Source organism: Nansenia antarctica (genome assembly GCF_963989245.1).
Source record: "Nansenia antarctica genome assembly, chromosome: 3".
Lineage (NCBI taxonomy): Eukaryota > Metazoa > Chordata > Actinopteri > Argentiniformes > Microstomatidae > Nansenia > Nansenia antarctica.
The window spans coordinates 84665680-84679870 of NC_137688.1; the positions used below are offsets into that span (position 1 = coordinate 84665680).

The 14191-nt window shown below is 47.4% G+C and overlaps 1 protein-coding gene across 1 annotated transcript in view; it reads right to left on the bottom strand.

The window, feature by feature from the left end:
* The window catches only part of epha10 (EPH receptor A10), a gene marked incomplete at both ends in the record, with an annotated part of 180585 nt that overhangs the window by 60609 nt on the left and 105785 nt on the right, over positions 1–14191 (bottom strand). The window contains one exon of the mRNA XM_080526686.1: positions 7071–7226. Within this exon, the coding sequence (XP_080382812.1) occupies positions 7071–7226 (156 nt within the window). The remainder of the gene's footprint in view (positions 1–7070; positions 7227–14191) is intronic.

Consider the following 14191-nt stretch of genomic DNA (forward strand, 5'->3'; position numbering starts at 1 on the left):
CTTATCCTGATGTGATTTTCAAAATGTAAGGATACTGGGTGGTAGAACGCACATACCTAGGAAAAGTCATGAAAGGAGGGTCCTTAAATTTGATCGAGTGCAAAGGTATACATTTTTGGTCAAATGACCCCACCCATGGCTGTTCTAGTGTTAAATGCATAATAGGCAGACCAACTATAGTTGCTTGTGTCTCCTGTATGTGACACGGTCTGGTCAATTAGGCCAAAAGTCAGCAGATGTTCAGACTTTTATTTAGAAAAAAAAGAAATCCATTTCAGCGTTGTTGAAAATCAACGGCACACTCGCTAGTCAACTAACACAGCTTTGTTTTGTATGGAGGATGAATCGTGCCACAATGAAATACAATACCCACATCGAAATGCAATACACACATTGACATGCAATACATATGTAACACTAAATACAATGCAAAAATACAGAATATTTGTGCCAAAATGAAATCAATACAGCCGTATTGTATTTCAAGATGTGTACATTACATTTTGAGATCACTGAACATACTGTTGTTATGGTGAACATACAGTTGTCATGGTGACCATACTGCATGTCTAGCCATGTGGACACAATACATTCATCAGGAAGGAGGCACAGAGGAAGAAGAACATGAGAAAGCAAGACTAGGGCTAAAGTATGTCGACTTGCCTAGATGTGTGTGTGTGTGTGTGTGTGTGTGTTTGTGTTTATGATGAAAAGACAGAGGAGCGGTAGAGTCAAATATGCGCTACCACAATATTGTTCCACATGATTTTCTCGAGAGGCCTCGAGCTGCTAAGCACCTCATCTCACGGTGAATTCAACAACAAAAGGAAAAACAAAAACAAAACAAACAAGCAACTGTATCAGTGATCATGAAGTGTAAGAGAACGCTGCGTGTGCGTGTGCGTGAGAGAGAATGGGCGAGTGAGCGGGAGAGAGAGAGAGAGAGAGAGAGAGAGTTTGTCTATTACTTGTGTCAACAGTCGAACCTGAAACCAATTCTTAGCTTTCAAAAAAATCCAATAACAGAGACGCCATGGTGATGGCGCTTAGCGCTTCTGGAATGACAATAACCCTGAGTTATCAAGAAGGTCATCTGTGGGGGCGCGTCTAAATGCTCTCTGGAAGGTTCCTCTGCCTGGTTTCCATCTCTAATTCACTTCATCTGATTTGGGAATTCTTCGGGCATTCTCCACTGTAGGGAAGTGATACCGTGTCTTGGTCGGCTAGCCCACTGGTTCTACCTGGGCGGCTGTGTCTCAGGAGGTAGAGGCTGTGTCTCAGGAGGTAGAGGCTGTGTCTCAGGAGGTAGAGGCTGTGTCTCAGGAGGTAGAGGCTGGTGGAGGTAGAGGCTGTGTCTCAGGAGGTAGAGACTGTGTCTCAGGAAGTAGAGGCTGTGTCTCAGGAGGTAGAGGCTGTGTCTCAGGAGGTAGAAGCTGTGTCTCAGGAGGTAGAGGCTGTGTCTCAGGAGGTAGAGGCTGTGTCTCAGGAGGTAGAGGCTGTGTCTCAGGGGGTAGAGGCTGTGTCTCAGGAGGTAGAGGCTGTGTCTCAGGGGGTAGAGGCTGTGTCTCAGGAGGTAGATGCTGTGTCTCAGGAGGTAGAGGCTGTGTCTCAGGAGGTAGAGGCTGTGTCTCAGGAGGTAGAGGCTGGTGGAGGTAGAGGCTGTCTCAGGAGGTAGAGGCTGTGTCTCAGGAGGTAGAGGCTGTGTCTCAGGAGGTAGAGGCTGGTGGAGGTAGAGGCTGGTGGAGGTAGAGGCTGTGTCTCAGGAGGTAGAGGCTGGTGGATGTAGAGGCTGTGTCTCAGGAGGTAGAGGCTGTGTCTCAGGAGGTAGAGGCTGTGTGTCAGGAGGTAGAGGCTGGTGGAGGTAGAGGCTGTGTCTTAGGAGGTAGAGGCTGTGTCTCAGGAGGTATAGGCTGTGTCTCAGGAGGTAGAGGCTGTGTGTCAGGAGGTAGAGGCTGTGTCTTAGGAGGTAGAGGCTGTGTCTCAGGAGGTAGAGGCTGGTGGAGGTAGAGGCTGTCTCAGGAGGTAGAGGCTGTGTCTCAGGTAGAGGCTGTGTCTCAGGAGGTAGAGGCTGTGTCTCAGGAGGTAGAGGCTGTGTCTCAGGAGGTAGAGGCTGTGTCTCAGGAGGTAGAGGCTGTGTCTCAGGAGGTAGAGGATGTGTCTCAGGGGGTAGAGGCTGTGTCTCAGGTAGAGGCTGTGTCTCAGGAGGTAGAGGCTGTGTCTCAGGAGGTAGAGGCTATGGCTGCACGATTAATCAATTTTAAATCGAAACCGCGATTTGAAATCATGCGATTAGCAAATCACAAGGCCTACGATTTAGGATACGTTATACAGCGCGTCGGATTCAATGTTTTTTCTTGTGTGTCCACACCAACCAGAAGTGCTGTGCTCCACATGTACCAGCCATTGTTCACCAATCAGAAGTGGCCCACGGTAACTACGCCCACGTGTGAATCTGTGAAGTAGCCCTCAAAAGAGCTTAGCCATCCAAATACGCCAAAACCTAATTGCACGACCATTTTATATTCAATAAACTGACTGACTGAGCTATACCGTCCATTAAAGTCGTTCCCTGGTGTTCCCTGGCCATTCATCCGGAAATTCAGATTTGAAAAAGTGCCCATGAAAGTCTGCATCTCGCTGTTCAGAGTTCCGCTCTGAGTTCTGCTCCCCAACAGCACCGCTGATAATGTCTCAAGGATCAGAGGGGTCCGCCCCCCCCCCCACCGCGCTGTAGCCATGTCTCCATGTGTGTCTGGGTCCACAAACAGCACAGCACTCAAGCACTTTAAAAACTCTGAAATTACATAGTGCAATAAATTGCTCATTGTGGAGGTTTGCTATGACAGAAAGTCAATGGCCACTCATTTCACAACTACGTATGGTTCATACTTCTTCATCCTGTCAACAAAGTGGCTTTGAGTTGAGCTATTTATGGTTTCGTTGCTATGGGAGAACAGGGACTAGGGTAGGGAATAGTGTATTTCTACAGCTCAGCATGTTTTAATTGCAGTTCTATCAGTTTGCAGCAAGTGAAACAGGATGGGTCTGAACCAAACAGGATGGGTCTGAACCAAACAGGAGGATGGGTCTGAACCAAACAGGATGGGTCTGAACCAAACAGGATGGGTCTGAACCAATCAGGATGGGTCTGAACCAAACAGGGTACAGGATGGGTCTGAACCAATCAGGGAACAGGACAGGTCTGAACCAATCAGGAGACAGGATGGCTCTGAACCAACCCCGGGCGCCGTGTCTCCTGCTGTCCACTGGCTCACACGGCCCTGGGAGACACGGCCACGTCTAAACTGCTGCTGTCTGCCCCTTTCCATCTACACTGTTACACTGACCCCAGGAAGACGTGTCTTATCATTACCATCATGTGGACCCCAGGAAGACCTGAGCATCAGCTAATGGGGATCCTGATAAACCAAATCAAATCAAATTGTAAGAAAAACCTGTGCTCTGACCAGGGGCCATTGGCAGTTACCATGCTAGAAGAAGGAAGATCTGTTTTTATATAGAAACTCCTCCAAAAAAGTTCGGAAACGTTATTTTGGTCGATTATTCCTCCCCTTTAATAATACCAATTGGTATTGTATTTTATATCGTATTTTATATCGTTGGAACGTCACCTTTCCAACGAGGTACAACTTGTAAGGATCATGCATTCGTGGAATGAGCAACACAGCTAAACGTGTGGGTAGCGGCCCAAATATATTTGCCAAAATCCCCTGCAATATTCTTCTGTTGGTATTCACTTTCGTTTTGAGTTGCTTGGTGGATTGGATGATTGCACTCTCCCACAGTAATAAGGAAAAAACAACACATATTGGCCATTTTTACACTTTATTCATTTTACACTGGGACCGCAGTAGGGTGTGGAAGATCCATACGCACTCACAACAGCTTGGCACCTCCTCCTCATGCTGGTCATTCCTCAACCAGGATTTGCCGCAAGTCAGCCAACATGGTTGCGTTGGTCACTCTGGCACGTACAGCAAGCCCAAGCTGATCCCACAAGTGTTCAATTGGGTTGAGGTCTGGATTCACAGCAGGCCATTCCATCCTCTCCACTCCCAAATTCTGGAGGTACTCTGTGATGATCCTGGCTCTGTGGGGGCGAGCGTTGTCATCCTGGAGGATGGAGTAAGGTCCCAGATTCTGGAGATTATGGGATCGCCACTGGCCCCAGAATATCATTCTTGTCAATTAGGTGCCAATCAGGTGCCAGTCACACACCTGTGCCAGCATTTGAAGCTCAAAACGAGAGTGAATACCAACAGAAGAATATTACAGGGGATTTTGGCACATTTTTTTGGGCCGCTACCCACACGTTTAGCTGTGTTACTCATTCCACGAATGCATGATCCTTACAAGTTGTAAAGGTGACTAATCAGGCTTTCCAACGATATAAAATACAATACCAATTGGTATTATTAAAGGGGAGGAAGAATCGACTGAAATAATGTTTCCAAACGTTTTTTGAGGAGTTTATATATAGTAGATTAACTGTACATGGGGGTAGTGGGGAGGAGGAGGTCTTTAGGAGGATCAGTTAAGATGTAGCCTGAAGAGATCGGTCTTCAATCTATGGCGGAAGATAGGTAGCAATTCTCCACAAGCTGGGCAGCTCGTTCCACCAGCGGGGACGAAGTGTCCTTAGTCAAGTGTCCTTAGTCAAGTATCCTTAGCAGAGTGTCCTTAGTCAAGTGTCCTCAGTCTAGTGTCCTTAGTCAAGTGTCCTTAGCAGAGTGTCCTTAGTCAAGTGTCCTTAGCAGAGTGTCCTTAGCAGAGTGTCCTTAGTCAAGTGTCCTCAGTCAAGTGTCCTTAGCAGAGTGTCCTCAGTCAAGTGTCCTTAGCAGAGTGTCCTCAGTCAAGTGTCCTTAGCAGAGTGTCCTCAGTCAAGTGTCCTTAGCAGAGTGTCCTCAGTCAAGTGTCCTTAGTCAAGTGTCCTTAGCCAAGTGTCCTTAGTGAAAAGTTGGCCTTTTGCCAGAACTTCAAGTGGAGCTTTTTAAGTAGATCTTAAACATTGCTACTGTACATGAGTTTAACCACCCCTTAGGTTCATAGAACATGTGGCTCCTTCCTCAAGCTCGCCTGCCAAAGCACCAGACATGTGCACCGAAAATGTAAACAAGTATTTGTTCAAATTTTTGTTCCACTTTTTTGTTTTTTTCATTGCACTGTAATGTTTACTGTCAAACAGCATTCAAAAACCAAATGTTAGCTTAGGTACAACACTTTCGCAGGATTACAAAATGCAATACACACGTTTTGAGTCACTTTCTTCTAGTGTCCAGTCCAGCGTATCTGGACTGATGTGTCTTTATTGTGGATGCTGGGTACTGCGTTTGGAGTGTGAGAGGAGATGGATTAAAGGATCATATTTGGAGGGGAAAGAGGTTGGGGTGGAGGGTTATGAAAGAGAGAGGAGGGGAGGGGAAAAGGTGGGGGTATAGCTTTGGTGAAGGTTTGAGGGATGTGTAGGGTATAATGTCAGTGGAGAGGGGGATAGGGAGGGGGGGTAAGGTTAAGTGTGGAATGATAGTGTTAGTGGAGTGATGGAGGAGGGCAAAGGGGTCGGGGAGAGGAGGAATAGACTCAGAGGTCTGGTACTGCCTGTGTATGAGCTGATGCACAGGAGAGGGTGAAGGATAGACGGATAGGTAGAGAGAGATAGAGGGATAGGTAGAGAGAGATAGAGGGAGGTAGAGGGAGATAGAGGGATAGGTAGAGGGAGATAGAGGGAGGTAGAGGGAGATAGACGGAGAGGTAGAGGGAGGATAGAGGGATAGGTAAAGGGAGATAGAGGGATAGGTAGAGGGAGATAGAGGGATAGGTAGAGGGAGATAGAGGGAGATAGAGGGATAGGTAGAGGGAGATAGAGGGAGAGGTAGAGGGAGATAGACGGAGAGGTAGAGGGAGATAGAGGGATAGGTAGAGGGAGATAGAGGGATAGGTAGAGGGAGATAGAGGGATAGGTAGAGGGAGGATAGAGGGAGAGGTAGAGGGAGATAGAGGGATAGATAGAGGGAGGATAGAGGGAGAGGTAGAGGGAGATAGAGGGAGAGGTAGAGGGAGATAGAGGGAGGTAGAGGGAGATAGAGGGATAGGTAGAGGGAGATAGAGGGAGGTAGAGGGAGATAGACGGAGAGGTAGAGGGAGGATAGAGGGATAGGTAAAGGGAGATAGAGGGATAGGTAGAGGGAGATAGAGGGATAGGTAGAGGGAGATAGAGGGAGATAGAGGGATAGGTAGAGGGAGATAGAGGGAGAGGTAGAGGGAGATAGACGGAGAGGTAGAGGGAGATAGAGGGATAGGTAGAGGGAGATAGAGGGATAGGTAGAGGGAGATAGAGGGATAGGTAGAGGGAGGATAGAGGGAGAGGTAGAGGGAGATAGAGGGATAGATAGAGGGAGGATAGAGGGAGAGGTAGAGGGAGATAGAGGGAGAGGTAGAGGGAGATAGAGGGATAGGTAGAGGGAGATAGAGGGATAGGTAGAGGGAGGATAGAGGGAGAGGTAGAGGGAGGATAGAGGGAGAGGTAGAGAGAGATATAGGGATAGGTAGAGGGAGATAGAGGGATATGTAGAGGGAGATAGAGGGAGAGGTAGAGGGAGATAGAGGGTTAGGTAGAGGGAGATAGAGGGATATGTAGAGGGAGGATAGAGGGATAGGTAGAGGGGCGTGCGTGTGTGTGTGTGTCTTACGTGTCCGTGTGTCTGTGTCCATGTGTGTGTGCGCGTGTGTCTTACGTGTGCCTTACATGTGTGTGTGTGTGTGTGTGTCTTACGTGTGTGTGTGTGTTACGTGAGTGTGTGTCTTACGTGTGCATGCGTGTGTCCGTGTGTGTGTCCGTGTGTGTGTTTGTGTGTGTGTGTGTGTGTCTTACGTGTGCATGCGTGTGTCCGTGTCCGTGTGTGTGTGTGTGGGTGTGGGTGTCTTGCGTGTGTCTTACGTGTGCGTGTGTGTGTGTGTGCGTGCATGTTTCCGTGTGTGTGTCTGTGTGTGTGTGTGTGTGTGTGTGCGCGCGCGCGTGCCTTACGTGTGTGTGTGTGTGTGTGTCTTACGTGTGCAGGGGGCGGAGGGGTTGTCCAGCGGGGTCCTGAAGTGGTCGTCCTCACACACACACCCCACGGAGCCCTCCTCCACCGCCACGCTGTGGGCCGGGCACGGGAAACACTCCTGCTGCCTCGACGACATCTTGTAGGAGCCTGGGGGGCACGCTGAGAGAGAGGGAGGGAGGGAGGGAGGGAGGGAGGGAGGGAGAGCTCAGTTTAATCATCTCTTTATTGTAGCATATCTTTCATTGAACATTACACTTTTTTTGTTTTTGTTTTGTTCATCTTCACACTTGCCTTGGCAATGTAAATGTACGTTTCCCAATTCCAATAAAGCCACTTTAAAATGTCAAATTGAGAGACAGAGATAGAGAGAAGAGAGAAGAGAAAGAGAGAAAGTGAGCGAAGAAAAAGAGAGAGAGAGAGTTCTCAAACACAGGAGAAAATTATAAATAGAGAGAAAGTGAGAACACAGAAAGAGAGAGAGGAGAGAGAGAGAGAGAGAGAGAGAGAGAGAGAGAGAGAGAGAGAGAGAGAGAGAGAGAGGAATGTGAGGAGAGACAGGATGAGTCAGTTGGAAGGATAACCAGTCCTGGGCCAGCAGAGGAGGTGAACAAGGACAGGAGGGGGTTTGAAAGCCTGACACAGGAACAAGCCAGGCAGCAGTATTCAGACACTCCGCTGTCTGACCCTGGTTGTTGTGTTTGTCCTCATTCCCTCGTTCGTGCTGTCCTGCCGACGCTATCCTCATGTTAATGTCTCACTGACACGCTATTACACAACTCTACGTCTGCACCGAGAGAGAGAGAGAGAGAGAGAGAGAGAGAGAGAGAGAGAGAGAGAGGACGCACAAGGACACGAGGCCCGAAACAGTTCATACACGCACAACATTCTCACACATAAACACTCACGCACAACATTCTCACACATAAACACTCACGCACAACATTCTCTCTCTCTCACACACACACACACACAAACACACCCTCCCTCCCTCCCTCTCTCTGAGGGGCGACGGGTGTGAAATCAGCTCTGCTGCGATCGTTGTCCCTCCGTTCCAAACAATGTTACTGCTTTAACACCTCCGCTGCGCTCCTCCCTGAGAGTCCTATCCCTCTCTCCCTCTTTCTCTCTCTCCCTGCCTCTCTCTCACTCTCTCTCTCTCCCTCTCCCTCTCCTCTGTCTCACTGTGTCAGGGTTAGGGCCAGACTTAGAGAAGACAAAACACACACCTTGATATCACACACACACACACACACACACACACACACACACACACACAAAGGCACTCTCTCCGTCACACAGCGATTAGCTGGCCCTTCAGAGCCGAGAGCGACACACAAAAGCGGCAGTGTGCATGCAAGAGGAGGCTGTGAGAGGCTTGTAATGGCCTGTCTAATGTCTGTCATTACACAACACAGCACAGCCTGCGTGCGGACAGCTCACACTCTGCCGTCAACAGACGAAGACAGGCGCTGCAGTTTCTGGATTCTCTCAGCGTTCCAAGAAAACATAATACTTGAGTAGTTTTCTCCTCCGAATTCATTTTGGGGGGAAGTAGAGAGATGTGTCATCTCTCCTATCTGGATGACAAAGAGTTCCACAACAAAAGGTCTCTTTCGCTCATCTTCTCTCGGCCCAAATCAAAGTTTGGCTGGATGACGTACTTTCTTACGGCGGTGTGTGTGTGTGTGTGTGCGTGTGTTTTGTCAGTACGCCTCAGAGTACACCTCGAGGTTTTCAAAACAATGTTTTATAGAGAGAACAGTTTGGTTTTTTTCTCTCTACAGCCGACTGTTATCGCCAGACGAGGTTGTGTCCATCAAGGCAACCTAGCAAACACCATCTCTCCAGAAAGACACCCGGTAGGGAGTTTCGAAATAAATAATTTCAAAGCATAATTCACTGCATTCTCTCTCTCTCCCTTACAATAATGTAAGCTGACTGCCGAGGCTGAACAGTAGTAGTGAGCGAGAGAGAGAAGAGAGAGAGAGAGAGAGAGAGAGAGAGAGAGAGAGAGAGAGAGAGAGAGAGAGAGAGAGAGAGAGAGAGAAGGTTCGCCAAGACATCTGGAGACCCACTGAGCAATTTGTCCTGAGCGTCTGACGACTGCCTTGATTATACAGACCCGGTGAGGCTCTCCACATACACATACACACACACACACACACACAGACGCACGCACGGCCACACACACACACAGACGCACGGCCACACACACACACACACACACGCATGGCCACACACGCACACACACACACACAGACACACAGACGCACGCACGGCTACACACACACACACACACACACACACACACAGACGCGCACGGCCACACACACACACACACACACACACACACACACACACACAGACTGCATCACGCATGCACAGGCGCACACACGAATGCACGCACTCACACACTCACACTCCAAGTGTAATAAAACCACAGATATAAAACCGTGGGCTGTGCCAAGTTCCCCTAGAGGCAGTAGTGGGAGGAGACAGGAGAGAGGGAGACAGGGAGAGGGAGGAGGAGGAGGAGAGGGAGGAGGAGGAGAGGGAGGAGGAGAGGGAGTAGAGGAGGAGACAGGGGCGGAGGAGGAGAGATAGCCAGGAGCTAACAGGATTCAACCATCGAGACGTATCAATGAAAGAGGGAGAGAACGAGAGAGAGAGTGGGAGGGAGGGAGACAGAGAGAGACAGAGCAGGGGTCATACATAGTGCACTCTTCAGAATGAGAGTGGGAGAGAGACAGTGAGAGCGGGGGAGGGGGGTCAAACAGGCGCTAGTACAACGTCGTTTAAGGTGTAGCACAGAGCTGGCGGGCGTCAGCCGCCTGAGGGGGGAGGACAAAACTGGCAGATAGAGGAGAGGAGAGACGCAGAGGGAGGTATTGACACACACACACACACACACACACACAGTTATGTACATAGTCTCAAAGCTAAAGTGTCAATAAGTCCATCAACAGCTGCTTTTCGACAGCCGGTGGCTGACTAGCGGCCAGTTCATACTCAGAGACCGGTGCTCCGAGCCTCGTCCAACTACGCCTGTTTAGAATTTCAACAATTTCACCCAGTCTGACCTCCAATTAGTTTCCATTCATTACATTCTGCAGTTCGTAAGACGGCAAACTCAGAGGAAAAAAAACTAGCAATAGCATTTCAAATCCTTCGATTTTTCTCCCCAACAGGTGCTAAGGTCGTAACTTCGGTAACAGTTTATGGAAATAAACTGTATTTGTAAAAAAGCTCTATTCAATACATTCAATTGTGTGCTAGGCACAGTTAGCTCACTTGGATTATGCTCGCCACCCACCAGGTTTTGTTTGGCTAGCCAACTAAAGCACTTGGGGTTGAATAAGCCCGGAGTAAACTGTGTTGAAGTCCAGGACTGGCTGTGGAAGTTGGCCTTGGAATGCCTTGGCCCTCACTAGGCTACCTGGAACGCCTTGGCCCTCACTAGGCTACCTGGAACGCCTTGGCCCTCACTAGGCTACCTGGAAGGCCAGTCTTATCTCGGGTTGTCAGGCTTTGCTTGAGGTTTCACTTCACAACACGCTTCACATTTCAACGCTCCCCTCTCGTTCCCCTCTCTCTCTCTCTCTCTCTCTCTCCAATCACACTCATCTCCCTCCTCACCACTAATAAATCATGAGGCACTTAATAGAGTAAATGCACAAGCAATTAGTTGTTTCTGATAGGACGTAGTAATGAATATTAATACGGCTAAAAGGGTGTTGCTTTACACATACATCAACTCGGGACAGGTACCTACACACTAACACACCCCACACCCACACACACACACATACCCCGGAATGGCAGGTCATTATTTCACGCAGTAATTTTGCTCCGTCTTATTTCCAAATGTCAGGGTTAGATTTGCGGTCGGGGGGCTGGTGGAATCAATAATTCATGGCCCATATTCAGATCACTGCCTCTCTGCTCCTAATGCTAATGTAGAAAAGACATGCTAGCTGATGGAATAAATCCCCATTAATGGAGGGAGAAAGGTGTGTGTGTGTGTGGGGGGGGGGGGGGGACATTAACGTTCTGAGGGACCAAACCGGTGGGGGGAGTGAATGATCTTCACACCTACTGTGGTGCTACACAGGAACATGCTGGATCCCAGTACAATGATCCCAGTATGTACTATGATCCCAGTACTATGATCCCAGTATGTACTATGATCCCAGTACTATGATCCCAGTATGTACTATGATCCCAGTACTATGATCCCAGTATGTACTATGATCCCAGTACTATGATCCCAGTATGTACTATGATCCCAGTACTATGATCCCAGTATGTACTATGATCCCAGTACTATGATCCCAGTATGTACTATGGTCCCAGTACTATGATCCCAGTACTATGATCCCAGTATGTACTATGATCCCAGTATGTACTATGATCCCAGTACTATGAGGAGGAGGAGAGGCTGATCCTAGACCTGTGTCGTCCAGGAGCATGTGTGTACAACGGCACAGCGAGGGACAGTCTCATACAGACCTGTATACAGTAGAAAGGTTGAAATCCCATCAGCATAAACTCACCTATTAGGAATGATAAGGAGACCATGGCAAACACACTGGAGGCTTGTGTGTCAAACGTACTGCTGTTGTGTGGGACAGCTAGATGGGTGTTGGCCTGTCTGATGTGGTTGGGGAGGGCGTTCCAGAGGGACGGGGCTGCGGCTGAAAAGGCCCCATCACCCCAGGTCCAGAGCTTGGTCCTGGTGGTCTTGAGGGTGGTTTGGTCGTCAGACCTGAGGCAACGGGAGGGGGGTGTGGAGGGGGACGAGGTCGGCAAGGTAGGAGGGGGCCAGATTGTTGATGGCTGAGGACATCAAAGGGCTGGGAGCTCGATAAACAGGCAAAAGCTGCAGTCTTATCAGCACAATCGTGGGGCTTCTGTCGGTTGCTGTTTAAAATATGCATGTTGTCATGGCTGAGGTGGGCTAGCTCAGTGCCGCTGCTGTGGCAGACCGTCTTTGTGAAGACATGTGAAGTGCTGCTGAAAGCCACCACCAGGGGGAGACAAGAGCAGTGAAGGATGTTTGAAATGATCCATCCATCCTGTGGTAGAAATGACTGACAGCCTTGACATTTGTGTTACTTCCTAGTAACAAAATAATCAGAAAAACGAACACGAGAGCGAAGGTTTGTGGCAGAGCCTCAATTAATCAGCTCGCTAAGAAGGAGAGAATATCTCATAGCCTATAATAAGGCCAAACATAGTTGATTAGCACTAGATGACTTTTCCTGCTACGACTGGTGGATTGATGATTCACTTACTTAGTCAAATGTATTGGTTGTAAATCGCTTTGGAATACGGCGTCTGCTAAATGCCAACAATGTAAATGTGAATGTAAATCAGCTCATTACAGGGAGATGAAGAGTGGACATTGTTTGAATATCAAGTTCATCTTAACAGGGACCAAGTTGTACTTTTCAAATATCCTCATCAACTCTACGGTTTGTTGTAGTCATCACACCTTCTCTCGTACGCGTAGAAACACGTGACAGCATGGAGAAGCGCGGAAAACGTATTTTGCGGTAATCTGAATAATAATACAATGAATGAAGTCTTCTAATGCAACCTATGGGTTACAGAATAAAGCATCTGAGATGGGAGGAGAGACTGGATAGAGAAGACTGTCTTTCTCTCCAACGTCTACTTCATGGCTGTGATCCATCTGGGTGGGGTGAAGCAAGGGAAATCTGAATAATAATAATAATAATCATAACAATAATCATAATCATAATCATATATATATATATATATATATATTTTAAAAAATCAAAGTAAACACATTAGATTTAATAGTGCCTTTCTCAAGGACACTGAACTGGAGACAATTATAATAATGAAAACAATAATTGATTCATTTTTCATAACTGACCACCCTATTGTGAGTAACTGCTCATGCTCAGTGGGCATCATTAAATCATTCGTATGGATGATTAAAAACTGAAGCCACTGTCAACGTCAAGCTCGGTGAACATTCATCTCAGACTGTTGTTGTCAGGACGCTTCCATCACATGTTCCTCTGCACTTCATTAGTGGTTATTACACAACAGTTAGTTCAGACCAAAAGTAATTTGATTGGACCAGAGGCATTATTATTGTGTTATTATTGTGTTGTTTGTAACTGAATGCTGCAGTCTCAATGTTGAGGAACCAAAGCCAAACATTTTTACTCTTGTGTACTTGTTCAGTAAGATGGAATGAAAGCGATTCTGTGATTCTGGCTCATCTCTTCTCAATATCTCAGAACGAGCCGTCGGCAGCCTAGAGGAGATGATACATTCACTCAGAATCGTAATCACACCTTCCCCTGGTATTACATTCTGTTTGGGGGGTTTACAGAAGCGAAGTAGAATGTTAAGAGCATATTCAACTTGCATTATGGCTTCAGGGTTAGCATTAGGGCTTTACATTGCTACATGTAGCTCTATCAATCTAAATATACATTGTTCCTAATTTAAAAATAAGTTTATAATGCAAAACACACACATGTCCACAACTGTCCCCTTCAAATTGATGTTGAATTAGATTCACTTTATCTCACCTTAGTTCATCTGAATGCCATGCAGTTGTAAATAACTCAGCATACATATATTAAAGCAATTATTAGTCTAGGCCTACCCCTATCAATTCCTACGCCTATCAATTCCTATCAATTCAAGACATGTTCAACTGCAAAACAATCACAAATCATACACCATAGCCTACTGTAGGCTACTGGAATCAGTGGTGTAGTCTACGTGATACGCAGGACTATGCCGTATGCCCACTAGGAAAGGCCAAGGATTTCCGTATACCCACTTAAAAATGTGTGAGGATACGTAACGGCGTTTTGTGACAGAACTTTCACTTTCATTCATAAAATTCACCCCGTCTGTGTTACGAAGCACTTGACTTTTGGACCATTGGGACTGACTATAGCGTCATATACCATCAACGGGGGGGAGATGCGACATGACATAAGTCAAAATGCAGCACTATCATGCACAGATCAGCCTTATAACATGTAATTTAGATATATATAACGTTAGACAGGGAGCGCAGTTCACGATATGAAAAAAAATCACAGTTTACCCACTAGAAAAAACAAGACTAC